A 20,616-nucleotide genomic window follows, 5' to 3' on the forward strand; every position below is an offset into this window, starting at 1 on the left:
GAAAACCGTAGCAAAAAAGTATTTGCGACGGAAAATTGCCGTAACAATTGGATTTTGTGACGCCACCTATTGCAACGCCTGTATTGCCGTCGCGAAAAGCTTTTGCCGTCGCAAAATAGGCGTCGCAAAAGCAATTGTTTTTAGTAGTGTTGTCTCCGACAAGCATACATCTCATAATCCTAAAATTCTTTACAACCTCTTCTAAAGCTGCACATAAATGGAACTATCTCTTCAACTCATTAATTAAAGAAACAACAGACATTATGTATCGTTATTAATTAAGCTTCATAACATATATATATATATATATATATATATATCATTGTGATTGTAAAAAAGAGCACTAAATTAACATATGATGCACAACTTTGGACTTCCAAAAGCACTTGTAATTGTAAAGTCCTCGGCCAAGACTCGAGACTAAAAAAACTTGCTTGAAAGTCTACTACTAATAAATGCTAAAGCACATTGCCGCACAAACAAAAGCAAAGCACGCACTTTCCCACATAGTAGCATAAACCAACTATATATACTCGAATTCCATGCATCCCAAGAAACATAAACTAACCATAACACATCATGCCTCGTGAATCTAAAATAAAAACTCTACATTTCCGCTTGGCCATGATTCCATGAACACAAGTTAGAGTCATATCCCAAAACATGCCCAAGTAGAACTGTAAAAGAAAACACAAATATATCTAATATTCTGCAGCTATTTATATACTAACACACCTTTCTCTTACCTTCATTGGGCATCTCTTAGGCCTCGTATGGTTTGTGATATTTGAGTATTAGGAAAGAAAATCCAATTTAATGTTGTGTTTGGGGTGCAAAAGGAAAAGAAACATTTTTCTAATGGAAAAGAAAATATGAGGGCAAGTAGTTCCTTTCATACTCTGAGGGATTCATTTTCCCTCCGTCTTTCCTTACATTTATTTCTCATTATTCATTTTGTTTGTAGTAATTATGAATTCTTAACAATTTTTCTGATAACTTCCTTAATGTCAGCAAACACCAGAATGAAAAATTCATGAGAACTTCAATTTCTCATTCCATGGGAAAAGAACCAGACGAGGACGGAACTAGAAATTTAAGTTAAGGGGGCATAATTTTACCTTATGCTGTCAAGTTTTCCTAAGTTCATATAAAGCTTAGTTGTTGAGTACTTTGACTTCTATGAGTCCGTATGAATTTAATGGCTTCCTACCACATAACAATTCCTTTGTCTTCTACATTTACTTTGTATGGTGCCGGTAGCATCAAGATTTATCAGAAATTTCAGTGGGATTGATTTTTCATTAATTAGCAGTTGGGGCTTAGCTTCTTTTAATTTTGTGTGTAATTGGGTCAGCGTCTTTCAAAATATACGTTCTGACATTTGAGGAGATACATGGATTTTTTTCATACCAATATGTTAATATTTTTGTATTGGCATACATTTACTCGTATATAGTTGCTTCTATACTGCTTTTCTCTAATCTTCCTTCTATATTTATGCATTTACTTGCTTGAGTTGCTTTTGTAAATCTTGTATATATAGATAGCTTCTATTCATACCTCTACAATTGACATGTGGACCTCTATTGATTTTTATAAAAATTTAATTCCTTTTCTGTCCTTTACCACAAAAAAAAATAAAAAATAAAAAAGAAGAACAACCCTTCGTCTTTCCATCTCCTTTGTGCTCCTCTCTCTCTCTCTTTCTATCTCCTTAGTCACAGAGGTATTGATCATCAAATTCCACCAATTTGGAATTGACCTAATTTTTGTATAAATGATCCAAATTTCAACCCCAGGGAAACCCTATCCAATACTTTGATATGCAGTTTTTCAATTCCAAAATATTGAACCCAATCATGGCTTTCATAGGAACATGAGTGGTGTTGCTCTAGGCTAACCCACTTGATATAGTTGTTATCATATTGTAGGTACAATGAAAATCAGAGACAAATAGGAGGACATATAGAGTTTGGAGAGGAAGAAATATTCTCTCTTGTCTTTTGTTTATATTTAATTGGTATTCTTCTTTCTTCTTTCAAAAGATTTTCATTTTTCCAGCGACACAAAAGCCTTAATTAATTATGGGTTTTCATTATAGTTCTCGACTTGGTGATCAAATTCTAGTACATGAAAGCTTGATTCTTCTTTTACACCACTGAGAAGCTTTTGTCATTATTAGAAGAGATTTTTTTTTTTTCTTTCCTTCTGTTCAGTTGTAGAAAAATGGAGGCAAATTTGGAAGTTTAATAGTAAAATTTGGAAGAAGAAGTCTATATCAAATGTATTCATAGAATCACTCGTATATATGAGATATTTTTTTCTTCAAAAAAAATGGGGGGTGCTACAATACATCCCAACACCCTATTAGTTCCTTGCCTGGAACCGCAATTACTTTCCTTTTACAAACTAAATGAGATATCTTTTGAGCAATTTGAGAAGTAGAAACGAATCTAGTGCAAGAAAGCTATTGGATAAATTAGAAATCTAACACAACAATAAAATCAAAGTTGCATGCTCGCTTTCTTCTCCTAAACACCAAATCATCTCATTTAGAAATTAGAAAAACCGAATTGGATGTAAATATAACAGTGAAACAAAACAACTAAACTTAAAAATAATTATTTCCACCAGCATAATTTCCTTGATCAGTTACTTACTGACCAGATGAAAACCATTGGAACAAGATAAATTCCATGTGAAGACGATCATCATTCCAGAAAAGTATCACCCCAAACTCACTGAACTCCAAAACATAGATATAGAGAAACCCTAATATAATCCAAATTTGACGTCACCTCTCATAATCCAAATATGACATTCATTTTCAATGATCTTTACCATTACACGCCAATAATAATATAATTAATCTTACCAGACCTTCAGCTTAAAAACTGTCTTACTAGATACTTACACTGTTACAAAAAGAGTCATCTAATAGATTAAAGAAAATGTACCTGAACTCCTGAAGTACGATATTTTTGACTCAGGTATACAAACGTCCTACAACCCCAAAGAGCTCATTAATTCATACAGATAAACGTCAATACGGGAGTTCACCAAACTTGCAAAACTAAGGACCAAGACTATCAGAGAAGAGCAAGCTCTATGCCTGGAAAGTTGGAACCTCATCAAAAAAAGATGCTACTCGAGGAATGGGTGTAGTCATTGTTTCCATGAAGCCCATGACTTTAGAAAATGAAGTCATATTTACTTATGCTACAAACAATCAAGACAACGATGTTAAATCGAAATGCCAAAGCAAAGTAGAGGAACGGGATAACAACAAGAGAATATGGACAATACATAAGACAAGGAGAGATATCGAATAATGCATTCCCAGGTCTCTTTCATCAACTTTGATAATCCAAAATATGGACGAATACATACATAAAAAGACAATACATTCGTCTTCGCATGTGTCTCAGTTTCAGTGGTTATTCCCACCAAAAATTATTATGAAATGAAATTTACATCCGACTCAGCCTTGTGGACCCCAAGGCCTTGGCCATCTCTCTCAGCACGAACTTCTGAATCTTCCCCGTCGACGTCTTCGGCAGCTCCTCTATAAACACCACCGTCTTCGGCACCATGAAATTCGGCAGCTTTCCTCTGCAGTACTCTATCATCTCCTTCTCCGTCGGCCTCCGCCCCACGTCATCTTTCAGGCTCACAAACGCGCACGGCGTCTCCCCCCAGAACTCGTCAGGCCTCGCCACCACGGCCGCCTCGTTCACCGCGGAGTTGGTGTAGAGAACCGACTCCACCTCCACGCTGCTCAAGTTCTCTCCCCCGCTTATGATCACGTCCTTGGATCTGTCCTTGATCTCAAGATACCCGTCCGGGTGCATCACCGCCACGTCGCCGGTGTAAAACCAACCGTCTTTCATGCAACTGGCCGTGCCTTTTGGGTCTTTCAGATAACCCAACATCACACACCCGCCTCTGAGAACCACCTCCCCAAGCGACGAACCGTCGCTTTTAACCGGCTTACCCGTATCCGGATCCACCACGTCCACCCGGGTCATGGCCACCGTCCTCACTCCCTGCCTCGACTTCAGCCTCGCCCTCTCCGTCGCCGGCAACTTATTCCACCCCGGCTTCCACGCGCACGATACCACCAGCCCCGCCGTCTCCGTCAACCCGTACCCATGGCTCACCACGAATCCCAGCGACTCAGTCCGAGACAGAACCGCCGCGGGAGGCGGAGCTCCGGCGGTCATGATCTGGACCGGGTTCCTCAAAGGCTCGCTGTTCGGTACATTCGTCAGCATGTTGAGGACCACCGGCGCTCCGCACATGTGAGTGACGCCGTGTCGTCTGATCAAGTCGTAGATGACACGCGCGTCGAATTTGCGGACGCAGACGTTGGTCCCTCCCACGGCGGCGATCCCGTAAGGGTAGCTCCAGCCGTTGGCGTGGAACATCGGAAGCGTCCATAGATAGACCGGCTGTCTGGGTACTGCCCAGTCAAGGAGAGAGTTGACGGTGATGATGAAGAGCCCTCTGTGGCAGTGGACCACTCCCTTGGGGGAGGAAGTAGTGCCGGAAGTGTAGTTCAGCGTCATCGGGTCCCACTCGTTCTCCGGTAGGGCCCACTGGAAGTCCGGATCGCCGCTCTCCACCATTTCCTCGTACGTGGCGCAGAACGGGGATGAGTCGGAGTTGGGATGGGGTGCGGGTGCATCGTCGTCGGCGATGAGGACGAGGAGGGGGGTGGGGGTGTTGGGAGGGAAGAGACGGAGGGCGTCGAGGACGAGGGAGCTGAGGGTGTGGTCGACGAAGAGGAGCTTGGATTGGCTGTGGCGGAGGAGGAGGGAGACGGTGCGGGTGTCGAGGCGGGTGTTGATGGTGTTGAGGACGGCGCCGGACATGGGGACGGAGAAGTGGAGCTCGTACATGGCGGGGATGTTGGGGGAGAGGACGGAGACGACGTGGCCGCGTCGGATGCCGAGGGAGGAGATGGAGGAAGCGACGCGGAGGCATCGACGGTGGGTCTGGCTCCACGTGTAGGTGGTGTCTTCGTAGATGACAGAAGGGCAGTCGCCGTAGACGGTGGCGGCTCGGTCTAAGAAGCCGAGTGGGGTGAGCGGGGATGAGTTGGCGGGGGTTGGCTTCAGCTCCTCCATTTCAGTATCTTAGCTAGCTGATAGTTTGTACTTTGTGAGAAGAGCGAGTTATTGGGGGATGGGATTAAATTAATAGAGAGAGGAGCCCGGAGAATAGGTTGTCCTTATCTCTAAAAGATAAACTAAAAGAGAATGCGACGCCCACTGTGCAAGTCAATTTCTTTTACCATTTTTAACTCCGATCGCTCCTCTACCTGGACATGGACCAATAACCAATTCATTTACAATATCTTCTTAACTTCCATTAATCAATTGATCAATTCCAAGTGCCCAACATTTATCGCGATCTAACATGGAATTTCGTAACATTTGAGTCATAATTCTCATCGGTTTGTGATCAGTAGGTAACTGAAATAAGTGAGTGTATTTCTAACTCACTAACATAATTATAAGACGGCGAGTATCATTCATCTAACAGTTCTGGTCTAAAGTGGTAGATTGCTCTCTCATGGATATGGGCTATGTTGGAAGTCCCTTCACCTAGTGGGATTATCAAACCAAGGAGCGGTTAGATATGACATGTGGTCTGCCTCCTTATAGGCTTTGTTTTCCCATTCTAGAATTCTTCATTTTAAACCAAGTGCATCTACCTATATCTCATTATTAGTTGAATTTGTTACAATGTTCTAAAAAATGGCAGGCGCTATTAGGTGAATTTTTTTTTTTTATTCCAAGCTTTTATGGCTATTCCTTCATTTTGTTAGAGCTTTTCTTTGAACTCTGCAATTGTTGTTGCTATTCATTCTCCAATAATTTTCATTGTTTATGAAAATGTAGTTGCGTGCTTGCGTCCAAACAGTTATTGTCATTAATTGAAAATGTACTACTAACAAACAAAAAAACTACTATCAAAGAACAAAAAAAGTTATCATCAATGAATCAAAATGCTACTATCATTCTTCAGAAAAGTCAGTCATTCATCGAAAAAGTCACTACCCAAAATCAAAAATCTATTGCCGACGAATTAAAAAGTTATTGTCATTCCAAAAATAAAATGTTGTCATTCACAAAAACAGTTATTGTAATATTTTGAAAAACTATTGTCAATGAACGAAAAAGCTAATGCTAAAAATTATAAAAAGTAATTATCGATGGACCAAATAGCTACTTAAAAAATCAAAAAATTATTGTCAGCAAACCAAAAGGCTATTACTAAAGAATCAAAAAGTTACCGACCATTTTTATGCCACACTCGACCCTGCCAGATATCTGCTGTCCGGCTATCTTTCTATGGCGGACCGGTGCAGATGTGTACATCTCTTAATATGATTGTTTTTGTTTTTGTTTTTGTTTTTTTTAACAATAATGACCTTATTAGAGATATAATATATGGTATTTAATTAATAAATAACTTTTTCATTAAATTATTTTAAAAAGATACTTATTAATAATTTGTTATTAATAATATTTCTTTAAATAAAAAATTCAAAATAAATTTTTTAATACATTGAGGCCAGCAAACTCGAAAGTCAAATTTTAAAATATTTAAGCAAATTGAAGCATGGATTTTGTCCATTCTAAAAAAAAAAACATGGATTCTGTTAACTGGCTTGAACCTTGCTCTTGAAATATGAATTACTCATATTGAAGTAGAGACTAATCCATAATTCTGAAGCAGCTAATGTCTAGTGATGATGTTGACCTCCATCCTTTGGGCACTCTTCTGGCAAACTGCAAAAATCATCCTATGACTCTTGCTCGTTTGAGCATGTGCATAGGGAAAGTAACATGGTTGTTGATGGTCTTGCGAATAAAAGTGTCGATAAAAATTTTGGTCTTCACATATTGTCGTCTATGCCTACATTCATAGTAAGAGAAAATAGAAGTACTTGATGATATCACCGAAGCTCCTTGTCCTAAAAGTGTTATGACATCTGCTATCTCTCAACTTGTTTTGAGTCTCGGAACCCATTATACCCAAATAAATAAATAAATAAAATTAATATTTAAGGGTCATTTTATAATAAAAGTTCAAATTTTTTTTTTTTTCTCTCTTTCAAATGAAAAAGAAACGTTGTGATAGTCAGGCACAACCGCACTATTGTCTTTGTTAAACAGAACTTACCATATTCTCTTGATTACATGTTCCACAAAAGTATGACAAGTTATTGAACCAAAGAATTAACAAAGACAAGTCTTAATAATTCTTACATTCTCCCACTGGACTGTACTTTGTTAATTTCAACAACAATGTCACAAAATTGGACATAGCAACCCTGAAGTGTGCACAAGAGAAAATATAAATTTCTGGACTTATTTGCCAACTCAGTCAGATCAAGACAACACACAAAAGACTATGGAAAAACATATATTAAGCAATATCAGCACTCCATAATCACAATGCAGCAATCTTGACCCACAGGAGTTAACTTGAGAACATGAGTATATAAATGAATACATACGTAGGCTGTCTTAATGAATCAAGGTTATGCAACATGCTTTCTAGCTCAACTAAATGCCATAAATGGCTTACTGATATGAAATTTCATATGCCAAAAATAAAAATAATTCTGCATCAATTCGGAATAATTGAATTCCAGCAAAACAAGGCAATATATATGCATAATATAATACCTTTTCTGAAAATGGCGTAAAGAAAACTTATAAGGGATTACTGAACAATAAAACTAAATTCATGTTAATGTCAATTAGAAATTCTAAAGATATGATAGGAGCATTTTAATGCGACGTTTTAATTGTTATTTCCTCATATTTACTTAGTTATTTCCTTAAATGAATCCTTCTTGTTTAGGAAAGTTACTATTTTTAGGAAGTTTCTATTTTTAGTAATAGTTTCTATTTTCAGGTCCTATGGAGTAAACAAGCTGAAATGAGCTCAGAAAGAGAACGTTGGGAGAAGAGTCCTGGAGGCACTAGGAAACCACATGTCTTGAAGATGACACATGCAGGCCCAAGAATCTTCTGGATTAATTTGGATTTTCGACAAATGGATGAAGCCAATTGGATTTAGGGTTTTGTGAATGTCAAAGAGGGATTTTTAGAAGAATAAATCTTTTATTGTCGTGACAATAAAGAGAGGATCAAAGAAGATGATGTTGGAGATATTTTGGGAGATTAAATCTGATTTTTGTCATGGGAAATGATGGAGATAATGTGAAAATCAAGGAGATTACGTTGAGAAAATCTTGGGAGAGTTTCAAGGGATTGTGCAACAAGAAAAGGCTCAAAACAAGTCCAGATTCGTTCATCAATTCCCTCAAGATATGTTGGCCGAAATTAAAGAATAAAATATACAGTTTTGCCATGAAAATTAAGAGAAAATCAAGGGGAGGACATTAAGGATAAAGCCATGGAGAGATTTAAGGGAGAAAAGGACCAAAATGCGTCCGGATACATTGTCTAGGTTCATGCCTAGATATTTGGCCGAAAATTGTGAATAAAATCATATTAAATCATGGGAAATTCGGCAACAATATATTAGGGATTGATTTTGGAGCTTTTTGATTGGTTGGATGACACAACAGAGCTGACGTGGTGCTATGTGATTGGTCGAAGCTGTGTGGCATTATCAGATTAATTCCTTGGGAAATTAAAAGAAGGATCATGAAGCTTGGCCGTTCCCCTATATAAACTAGAGATGACAAAAAACCCACGGGTATGGGTATTCACGGGTACCCGTTTCATTTGGGTAAGAATATTCGGGTATGGGTAGCAGTAAATTACCCATGGGTAAATGGGTAATGGGTATTAGATACCCGCTCAGGTATGGGTATATCCGCGGGTACCCATACCCATATAACTTGTCAAACTTTTTTTTTTTAACAAACTTATTAAACTATATTCCTATAGAAAAAAATGATTTTTTTTTCCAATCAGAATTAAGTTTATGAATTAAAAAAAAAGATGAAAAAAGAAGGGAAAAAAAAAAACTCTTTCACGTCTAGCTATCAATTTCAGATCTTCATCTTCTCAAAGTGGGCATCCGCTCCGGATCCAAAACCAGACTGAGCAGGAGATAGCGATCAGCCTTGCCTTAGAGTCCCCGGCGACGACGACCCAAGAGCTGTTGAGCAAATCGGTGGCGTCGAATCGGCCGAGCTTCTGGAAGCCGCAAGCGGAGACGGAGGAGGCTTGTCGTGCTTGTTCTCATCTCCGACGGTGAAGCATGCTTCATCCTCTTCGAGCTTTTTGGGTGAAGGAGGTTAGAAATTGGCTGAAGATGAAGAATTGAAGAAGCTAATTATCGTCCTAGTCGAGATATGCAGTATTCCCAAAGCAAGAGATGCATTTTTTTCTTTTCTTAGGGTAAAAAAATAAATAAAGAAAGCAGATGGGTAGTTGGGTACCCATTTACCCGATGGGTGGGTATGGAAATACCCGCGAAATATAAAACCCGGTATGGGTATCATGGGTAATACCCATTTTGGTTGTTGGGTAGGTATATTACCCGCGGGTTTTACCCAATGGAAAAAATGCCAACTTAAAACCTTGTGCTAGACGTTTGGATGTAATGGCCATTATGACTTGAGTATTAATGACAATCATTTATCGATTGATTCAAAAAAACAAAGTTCAATATTCACAAAAATGTCACCGCATTTTTAATTTTCATTGTTTATGAAAATGTAGTTGCGTCCTTGCGTCCAAACAGTTATTGTCATTAATTGAAAATGTACCACTAACAAACAAAAAAGCTACTATCAAAGAACAAAAAAGTTATCATCAACAAATCAAAATGCTACTATCATTCTTTAGAAAAGTCAGTCATTCATCGAAAAAGCCACTACCCAAAATCAAAAATCTATTGCCGACAAATTAAAAAGTTATTGTCATTCCAAAAAAAAAATGTTGTCATTCACAAGAACAGTTATTGTAATATTTTGAAAAACTATTGTCAACGAACAAAAAAGCTAACGCTAAAAATTATAAAAATGTTTCAGGAAAACTGAATTGGGAGAGAATTGAATCTTCCTTTCATTGATAATAGGGGCTTCTTTATATAGAGGATTACAAGCATAGAGATAGAGTTGTACATGGAAACATAATCGTACATTGATTGGATATCTCCTAAGATTCTCCGAGAATATCTCTAATATAAACTCTATTTCAACTAGAGCAAGTAACCTCGAGTTTGGGCCAGACACATATTCTGGATTTACTTAAACACTCCCCCTTGTGTCGCCCAAACGTGGTGCTCCTCTCGTTGCCTCATTAAAAACTTTGTCGACTAACAAAAACCCAGTGGGACAAAAACAACCTCGGTCGAAGGGGAACAAGAGCACAACACACCCTTCACGTTTCGAGACCATTCATGTAGACATCTCCCCCTGATGTCTGCATCTCCCCCTGATGACAATGGTTATGGGAGTTCCGATAACTTCCGCAAACGATGCTATCAACATGTTTCTTGAAAGTGGAATTTAGGCAATGACTTAGAGAGCAAGTCTGCCACACTGTCCTCAGATTGAACCTAGTTCACTTTGATCTTGAGGAGAGTCTGTTGTTGCTGATTATGCTTGGCGTTGTCGCTTTTGATGTAGTCTTGCTTCATTTGTTCAAAACAAGCAGCATTATCTTAAATGCTCATAGGCTCATCTGTGGTAGACTTCAAACCACAATTGTTCGAACATGCGTAATTATGGATCCAATCCATATACATTCACGAATCATTTCGTGAAGAGCAATAATCTCTGCATTGTTCGAAGATATAGCAACTAGGGTCTGTTCTGTAGACCTCCAAGATATCACAGTCTTTACCCATGGTGAACACTTAACCAGTTTGGGAACGACCTTTGTGTGGGTCAGAGAGATACCCAACATCAGCAAAACCTTCCAAAACACATGTTGTTTTGGGATAGGGATAGAGGACGCAGGCCAGTGTTGGCGGCGTTCCTGGTGTGTGATGGGTCCGAATCCATCATCTCTTTGTAGGGATAGAACAAGCCCATATCAATCATACATCTCAAGTACCGAAAGATATCTTTTACACCAATCCAATGGCGTCGCGTTGGCGCAGAGCTATATCTAGCTAACAAGTTAACTGCAAATGAGATGTCCGGTCTTGTGCATTGAGCTAAGTACAATAATGCGCCTATTATACTTAAGTAAGACACTTTTGCCACTAGCACATCTTCGAAATCATCCTTTGGACGAAGAGGATCATTTTCAGGATCAAGACTACGGACGATCATGGGGGTGCTTGAAGGCTTGACCTTGTCAAAATGCCTAAGCATCTATCGATACGATGCTCAAGTTCCAAACCGAGACATAATCGTTTTCTCCCATAATCCTTCATCTCAAAATCGGATTTCAAGTGTTCAGCGGTTTCCCTTAACTCTTTAAGGGCTTCCAATGAAGATCATGTCCAACATGAACCGCGATAGAATCCGAAACTTGTAATGGAAACGCGTTGGCATATCCCTTCCCAATCAAGTAGTCACTTTAGCGAGCGTTTCAACCTTATTGCAAACGCGCTCCGAGGTCTAGAGCCACTTGACTTGGGTAAATGAAGTTCACCATGAACCTTCATGTATATTCCATATCTAGATTCCCATATAGATACGTAGTGACCACATTTGTAAGCTGCATGTTCAGTTATTTGGAAACTACCAAACTGACAGGGTAGTGGAGTGCAATGACATCCATTACGAGAGAATATGTCTCATCGTAGTCGATTCCAGGGCGTTTTGTGAGAAGTCTTGCGCCATAAGGCGAGATTGCTATCTCTTTTTCTCATCACGCTTTCTAACGAAGACCCATTAGTCAATAGGTTTTATGTTAGGAGGTGTTTGCATTACTGGCTCGAAAACCTTCCTCTTCGTTAGAGAATCCAACTTAACCTGGATCGCGTCTTTCCATTTAGGCCAAATCTCTCTACGTTGGCATTCATTCATCAACGGAGCGTGGTTCGATATCATCTGACTCAACAAACTCATGCGCAACGAAATGTGCAACTACATCATCAATTATGATGGAGTTTATATCCCACGTCTCATGTACACTAGTGTAAGTTTCATAGAGCTCTATATTCTCAGGAATAGGTTCTAATGTTGAGGCGTCCCCCAACTATAACCATAACCCGGAAGATACTCATGAGACGGATTTTGAGTGTCGATGATCAAAGGATTGCAATGTGCCAAAGTATCCTTCGAAACCCACGGGCCTCCCATGCATCCTAGCTGGGGCCATGGCCTGTAACGCTAGAGTGCCACTCTCTATGGCGTTGGCGCCATGCCTACCTCTGTGTAGGGTGGCGCTACGTCCTCTCGTAGGGACGTCCATCCTTGCAGGCATGTTTGCAGCATATTGGTGTGATCTCGTCACTTTAACAGGGATCGAGATGAGACATAGTGGGGACAGACTACGACAATTCCTGTCGTTCCTGTTGAACATTCGTGTTCTTATCTTCCCCTAACGACGGGAAGACTGTCTCATCAAAGTGACATCCGCAAATCTAGCGGTAAGGAGATCGCCTAGCAAGGGCATTAAGTGGCGGACGATTGTTGGAGTCTCAAATCCAACTGAGTTGCCTATTCGTCTGTAAGGACCCATCATAGAGCGTTGTGGCGGCGCAATTGGCACACTCAAATATGCGTAAGTACGATACTTGTACCCAGTCACTAGCTGTAACGCAGAGGTAGGTTGAGTGGCGGTGGGTCGTAGACGAATTAGCATAGCTGCATGTGATATTACATCACCCCAAGCGGATATGAGGAGATTGGTGCGCATTACCAATGTTCGGACTACGATCGTAGTCGTTTCCGCGAGGCCGTTTGGGTGTGTTCATGGGAATATGATGTCCAACATCAGTCCCAATACAATAACCATTGAAAGTCTTCGATGTAAACTCTCTAGCATCGTCAAGTCCAATTGACGGAATTAGGATGATCGGGGAGTGAGCCCGTTATCATATGATATTTGCTAGGAGTGTAGCATAAGCAGCATTTACAAGTGGACAGTGGCACAACACGTGACTAGCGTGTTTGCGTGTCAACCAACATCGTGAGATATTTAAACGTCCGCAAGTTGGTTGAATCAGTCCAGAGAATCCCTACGGATTCTATGTAAGAACATAATGAGTATTTTCATATCCTTTGCATAGGACGGTCTCAGTCCTAATTTCCCTAAGGAACGGGCTTTGTAAAACGAGCGAGAGGCTTAAGAAGCAACCAATGAGAATTTTGGTTAGGCATGAGCGTCTGAAACGCTATTTGAAGCAAAGTGTGTGACTACATCTCCCAACATGGCGTTGGAGCCATGGGAATTAATATGTATGGCATCATGGCCATTGGGAGGAACAACCATATGGCGTCATGCTCATGGTTGGCGCCATTGATGGCGTCATCACATGGGACTTGGGCAGCCCTATGGCGCCCCAAGACGGCTGCAGCACTAGATGCTGCAATTGTTGCGGTCTTGCTAAGTCCAGGAATCAATTTTCGATTCTTGCTTCTTCTCACTCTGAAGAATGGATGTCCGTGTGAAGTCTTTAGTATACGGAGCATCAGATCACGACCAGGATGACCTATCCTGTTGTGACAAAGCCAATATGTGTCTAAATCCAAGAGATCTTCTCTCATAACTTCATTGGATTTAATAGCTCGAATAATGACATAGAGTCCACTAGAGAGACACATAAACTTCTCTAAGATGTGCCTTTGTTCGCAATCATTAGAGGTATTACAAAGGAACTAATTACCGTTCTCTATATACATTTTCGCATGGAATCCGTTGGCTATCCATAGGTGCGAGTTGCCCTAGGAGCGTAGAGAGTTTCTGTGACATTAATCAAGGTGCCATTTGGCAAGTGGAACTTGGGCTATTCCATGTCCTTGAATTAATACTGATGGCCCAGCCATCGTAGTCACGAAGTCATATGCACAGAATCAAAATGGAGTCATAATGAAAAGAACTCGAAATTTTATTCATAAGCCAACAGAGTACATCATTGTCTCTTAACCATTAGGAGAATCTAATCCAAATGCTAGCTAATGCAAAACAATGGTAGTCGTCTAACATCTTTCGGTAATTCCAAAATAAATGTGACCAGGTGAGTAGAGAGATGTCGGTGGAGCAAGGCTCGCTTAAGTACCACTAATCTCAGAACCTTCCTAGACATCACACTTACTTTGGGTGAGCCTACTTTGAAGAAAGACTATACCTTTGGCATTTACTACAAAGTATATGGCAATTGCCTATTACATCTCTTGGAAAAATGAAGACTTAAACAGAATTGACGATCTATTGATCCCAACCAAATTTGTAGCCTTCAACCCTTCACACTAGATCATCTTCTTGATCTTCTTGTTCCATATAGTGTGCTTCTCTTGCTTCACAATATGCTTTGTAGGCGGTGACAATTTCTTCACGAGCTCTACAAATGTGTGCCCAATGATCAGACACTCCACATCGAGAACATACACCTCTTTGCTCAAACTCCATTGATTGAGGCGCTTTGAAAGCGTCATTTAGATGGCTCTTAGTGTTGGTGGTGCCACCAACATGGCCAGAGGCGTTGCCTCCCTCTCTCTTTCCACGTTGACCTCTTCGGTTCCGTGTTTGTCTATATTGGCGGTTACCTTCCCAAGTAGAGCGATTATATGGACCAGAACGTCCAGAAGTATCCCTAAGATTAGGGTTTCGCTCTTGGCGCCTTCTCTTAGGGGCGCGACTATAATTGGACTTCGGAATATGCTCTATTTCCACGGATCTCGAATTATAGTTCTTCACAAGGATGTTGTCATGCTTTTCAGCGACATTCATAGCTCCAATGAGCTCATGAAACCTTGTGATCCGTCCTGCAGTAACATCGATTCGATAGTTCGTAGCAACCATCAATGCAGAGACGAGGAAGGTAGAGAGAGTCTACTCAATCAACATCGCTTCTGTGATCTCTTTACCACAGAATTCCATTAAGGATTTAATGCGAAGTGCTTCCGAGTCATAGTCAAGAACTGACTTGAAATCACAGAAGCGGAGGCTATGCCATCTCACTTCTAGATCATGAAGCAGGGAGTCACGGACGTTGCCAAAACTTTCTTCGAGTGAGACCCACAGCCTTCTGGAGTCTTCTTCATTCATACACTCGCACTGGAGCGAATCATCCATATGACGAGTCATTAGGATGATGGCTTTCGACTTATTTGCCTCTAAGGCTGCTCTATTTGCTTCCAAAGCATGAGCTTGCTCAACAGTTAGCACGTCCTGGCTAGGCTCGAGAATCGTATCTAGGATTCCATTGGCCTTGAGATGCTGGCGGACATCACGAACCCACCTGTGATATTCAGAGCCCGTTGTTCCCAATGGAGCAAAGTCCAATTTGTTCAGGTTACTCATCCTGAAAGAGAACAAGAAAAAGGGTTAGTTTCGGAGAGGAAAAAGCTACCACGAAAACATATAAAATTTCTGAGCGTAGTCGCTTCCAAGAAATTAGGAATTTCTGAGCGTAATCGCTTCCAAGAAATTCAATTCCAAGAGGTATTGGATTAGATCGAAACAATGACGTAAGTGGTCGATCATAAATTCTCTACAAACTCTAAGTTTGGAGATCTCAACAAGCTCCAAGCTTGGAGTGAGCACGAACCCCCACAATTCGGCTTAATTAGGTCTCCCCTATGATGAAGAAAGGGGGGTAGAAGAAGGGAGTTTGCAAGTCCCCGAAAAAGAAGAGAAATTTAATTTAAAAACTCTAAAAAAAACGGGAACGTTTAGTAAAAAATACCTCGAAATAGGTCGCCGAAAATTTGACCGGAAATTGGCCGGAAAAGTTGCTGGCGGTCGTTGACCGGCTGTTGATCGTTGACTGCTGACGTGGCAATGGGGTCCAGTGATGACGTGGTTGCTGACGTGGCTTGTCTGTGGGCTCGGCTTGATCTCAGCTTGGGCTCGGCTTGGGCCTCTGGGCTGCAGCTTCTCCTTCCTCCTTTTTTTTTTTTTTCTTCTTTTCCTTCTGCCAGTTTTTCTGTCGGACTTTCAGTCGGCCGGTTCAGCAATGTTTTGGCCAATTTTTGCTATAATTCTTCCGGTTTCGAAATCGTCAGGTGGAGGAGCTTCTTTGGACAAAATTTGGTGGAAATTTGAGGTCCGGAAGATGGTGAACCTGTAACGTCCCGAAACCAAATTCACCGGTTTACTAGTCATTTGGACAGTAAACGGTAATTTGTTTTACTTTTACTCTTTTTCAGCAACTTTAGTGGCCCTAAAAGTTGACTTTTTGTTCGGGTCAAAATTTGGGGAAATGTTCTCATGGAAGTCGTAGAGGACGTTAAACCGAGCGCGTGCATATGTGGTGCGTAAAAATCGGAGTTCGTATGCGAAAGTTATAAGCGAAAGATTAAAGTTACTGTTCACGGTTACTGTTCACGGTAACTTTCTATATATATGGAAAGTTACTGTGGTAGGTTTCCATTTTCGGAAACCTACCCCCCCCCCCCCGCGATTTTCTCTCTCCTTCCCTCTTCCCCCGCGTCGGCCCTCTGCCCTTTTTCCTTCGATTGGCCGTCGTCCGGCCACCAATCGGCGAGACACCGGCGGCTGCCGAGTCGCCTCCTCCTCCTTCACATGCTGGTGGTCGTGGGTCGTCGCGATTTGGCCGGAGAAGCGAGAATCGACGGCGAGAAGCAAACTGTAGCAGATTGGGGTTTTCCGGCAATTCTTTCGTTTCCGGCCGTCTCCGACCACCAAACCGGCGTCGAAGGCTCGGTTTTCGACGAAGATCATTTCCCCTAAGGCCTTGCATTCCAATTTGCTGTGTAGAGGCCGAATCGACAACCTACGGTTCTTGAATTTCTGGGTTTTCTTCACCGGTTGATTTCGACTGTTTCAAGGTAAAATTAGATGATGTTGTAGTTGAATGAATGGTTGGGTTTGTTGAGTAGAAGCTACTGTCCAAATTTGGTGGCCATCGGAGGTGGTGGCCGCCGGCGCGTGGGCCCCACTCGCCGCCACTGTGGGTGGCGCGTGGAGGCGTGTAGGGCAGTGTTTTAATTCCAGTTTTTAGCCCATTAAATTCTATAAATGTTGTAGAGCTTGTATGTGAAGTTTGGTGATTTTTCGAGAAGCTTGGAATTAATTATGAATTTTTGAAGTTTAGGGTTTCGATTATCGAATTACGAGAATCCGACCGTCGGATATCTCTCGGTTCTGCTTTGGAACCTTTAAATTAACGAATTGGTATTAGTGGTATAATTTGGGCTGAATCCGAGGAGAATGAGAGATGTAATTTATGAGGAATTGAGTTTAGGAATTATATTAAATTGTTGAATAATTATTCACGGAATATAATCGTGTACAGGATGTCGTACCGAGCCCTGGCTCGATGAAGGAACTCGTATACGTGATCGTCGGAATAGTACTGTGAGTGGACTTTTGTTTTTAAGTAAATGATGCATGCATTTATTTTGAAATTATTGGTTTATTTAATTATCGTTTTATTTATCGAGCATGATATTTTGTCTTGGATTATAATTTGACATTGATTTTTCATGAGTTTCGGATATGAACTTATTATGCTCGGATTTGGATTTATGAGTTCTTTTTGAGAATATGAATTAATTTTCAGAAATTGATTATAATTATTATTTGAAATTCTGATATTGTGATTTTCAATGAATTCTTTTCCGAGGTGATTTCCGGAATTTCATATATATTTTTTCATTCACCGATTTGAGATCTCTGAAAGATTTTCGAAATGAGATTTCGATGGAATTATTTCTTGTTTGTTTATCGACTTTCGGTTTTGGCATTGGGAATGCCTCGATGATGATTTTGGAATTGGTTTTGTTTCGAATCATGATGATACTCTTGGCGTGTGGGACACGTCGTTGGAAATTCATTTGCGAGAGTTGGGGAAGCCTTATGTATTTATGGATTTACTTGGTTTTCGGTTATGTTTCCCTGTGCCATACTGAGGGGTGATTTTATCATGCTAGCATTGATTTTCCGCCTTTGTGGCGCGGTGATGGGATCACCGTAGCCCTTCCGCCTTTGTGGCGCAGGTTACTGTCTCTGTGACATAATTCTGTAGCCCAGTATCCTATCGCTACACTTAGTGGCGTAAGGGTATATTACGGGAGTTATGGGAGTTCTTTAGCCTGGGAGGCTATCACCCAAGCCTGAGTGGCTTATTCGTATGGCTATCATCTTCCCCTACTTATTATATTATTGCTGGGCTAGCGGGGTCTAGTCCGATTCCCTTAACCAGCGGGGCTGGTCTTATTTTCTTGAGTATCAAAGTTCTTTCCTCTTTGCTTGGTTGTGGCTAGCGGGGCTAGTCGGTTTTCTTGAACTGAACTAAAGTTGTGTTTCTTTAAATTGTTGCATGCATCGGGATTTTTAAAGAAACAAATGTGGGAAAGTATAAAATACATTTGGTTTTAAATTGTTTATTTTTGTCCACTCACGCTAACGTTTTTATGTACTTTCCCCTGGGCCCTTCGGTTTCAAATGCCTAGTGTGCAGGAGAAATTAGTTGAGGTCGAGCGTACATGGAGTCGAGGCATAGTCAACAGTATGGCTTCCGCGAGTGCCTTGAATTAGGTTTTCCTCATTTACCTTTCTATTAGAATTGCTCTGATTACCTGCGGAATTAAGGTTATTAAGTTGAGATTTGTGTGTTGTGAATTTGGTTGATGTTGTTTGGGGGAGCAGGGTGTCTCCAAGAGATTAAGGATGGGTGATTTAGAAGTGTAAATTCTCTTTCTACAGGTTTTGGGTTGTCCACTTTAGGGGAAGTTCTGCCTAATTTTTGGCAAAATTTCTTCTATGGTGGGCCCCGCAGGTCCACTTCGGATTTCAGGGTGAAATTCGGGGCGGGTCCTGTCAGAACCGGTGGAATATTTGCTGCGAGTTGTATGGAGCTTCCGGTGGCCGGTTCGGTGGGTTTCCGGCCGGTTCTTGGGGTGGGGCCGCCGGTTCTGGACTCCTGGGATCGAGTTCTTCAATGTGTGAGGTGGAGGCAGAGAAGGCTTCAAGTTTTTGTATTCGGATTCAAGGTTTTTAGCTTCTTGAATCAGGGTTTGGCTATTTGTTTCAGGGTTAGGGCTTCGTGCTGATAACGTGTTTCAGGAAAACTGAATTGGGAGAGAATTGAATCTTTCTTTCATTGATAATAGGGGCCTCTTTATATAGAGGATTACAAGCATAGAGATAGAGTTGTACATGGAAACATAATCGTACATTGCTTGGATATCTCCTAAGATTCTCCGAGAATATCTCTAATATAAACCCTATTTCAACTAGAGCAAGTAACCTCGAGTTTGGGCCAGACACATATTCTGGATTTACTTGAACAAAAAAGTAATTATTGATGGACCAAATAGCTACTTAATTAAAAAATCAAAAAATTATTGTCAGCAAACCAAAAGGCTATTACTAAAGAATCAAAAAGTTACCGACCATTTTTATGCCACACCCGATCCAGCCAGATATCTGCTGTCCGGCTACCTTTCTATGGCGGACCGGTGCAGATGTGTACATCTCTTAATATGATTGTTTTTTTTTTTGTTTTTTTTTTAACAATAATGACCTTATTAGAGATATAATATATGGTATTTAATTATTAAATAATTTTTTCATTAAATTATTTTAAAAAGATACTTATTAATAATTTGTTGTTAATAATATTTCTCTAAATAAAAAATTCAAAATAAATTTTTTAATACATTGAGGGCAGCAAACTCGAAAGTCAAATTTTAAAATATTTAAGCAAATTGAAGCATGGATTCTGTTAACTGGCTTGAACCTTACTTTTGAAATATGAATTACTCATATTGAAGTGGAGACTAATCCATAATTCTGAAGCAGCTAATGTCTAGTGATGATGTTGACCTCCATCCTTTGGGCACTCTTCTGGCAAACTGCAAAAATCATCCTTTGAATCTTGCTCGTTTGAGCATGTGCATAGGGAAAGTAACATGGTTGTTGATGGTCTTGCGAATAAAAGTGTCGATAAAAATTTTGGGCTCCACATATTGTCGTCTATGCCTACATTCATAGTAAGAGAAAATAGAAGTACTTGATGATATCACTGAAGCTCCTTGTCCTAAAATTGTTATGACATCTGCTATCTCTCAACTTGTTTTGAATCTCGGAACCCATTATACCCAAAATAATAATAATAATAATATTTAAGGGTCATTTTATAATAAAAGTTCAAATTTTTTTTGTCTCTTTCAGATGAAAAAGAAACGTTGCGATAGTCAGGCACCTACTAGGTCACGTTTGATTCGCGGAAAGAAAGCATCAGGAAAGGCTTTCCTGCATTTGGGATGCAAAAAGAAATGAAATCATTTCTTGAAGGAAGGGAAAATAAGGGGGAAAGTGATTCATTCCAAATCTCAAATGAATCATTTTCCCCCTTATTTTCTTGCATTTTTTATGTCACAACATATTATTTTATTACATTATTTACAATTTTTTTTAACAACTTTTCTGATAACTTTCCTTGTGTTACCAAACATCGGAATGAAAAGTTGTTGGGAAAAGACAAATGAATTACTTTCTTTTCCGTGAACCAAACGAGTCATAA

The 20,616-nt window shown here is 40.3% G+C and overlaps 1 protein-coding gene across 1 annotated transcript; it reads right to left on the minus strand.

Moving 5' to 3' along the window:
- Positions 1 to 3,322: 3,322 nt before the first annotated feature.
- Positions 3,323 to 5,248, minus strand: LOC133721161 (2-methylpropanoate--CoA ligase CCL4-like). The gene has a single exon (XM_062147691.1). It carries the CDS (start codon positions 5,127 to 5,129, stop codon positions 3,471 to 3,473), a length of 1,659 nt encoding a protein of 552 aa, XP_062003675.1. The 5' UTR covers positions 5,130 to 5,248; the 3' UTR covers positions 3,323 to 3,470.
- Positions 5,249 to 20,616: the final 15,368 nt, after the last annotated feature.

The sequence above is a fragment of the Rosa rugosa genome, chromosome 7 (genome assembly GCF_958449725.1).
Source record: "Rosa rugosa chromosome 7, drRosRugo1.1, whole genome shotgun sequence".
Classification (NCBI taxonomy): domain Eukaryota; kingdom Viridiplantae; phylum Streptophyta; class Magnoliopsida; order Rosales; family Rosaceae; genus Rosa; species Rosa rugosa.

Bases quoted from the DNA above. Each gene is read 5' to 3' on its own strand.
- LOC133721161 (XM_062147691.1), bottom strand. From the start codon at position 5,129: ATGGAGGAGCTGAAGCCAACCCCCGCCAACTCATCCCCGCTCACCCCA.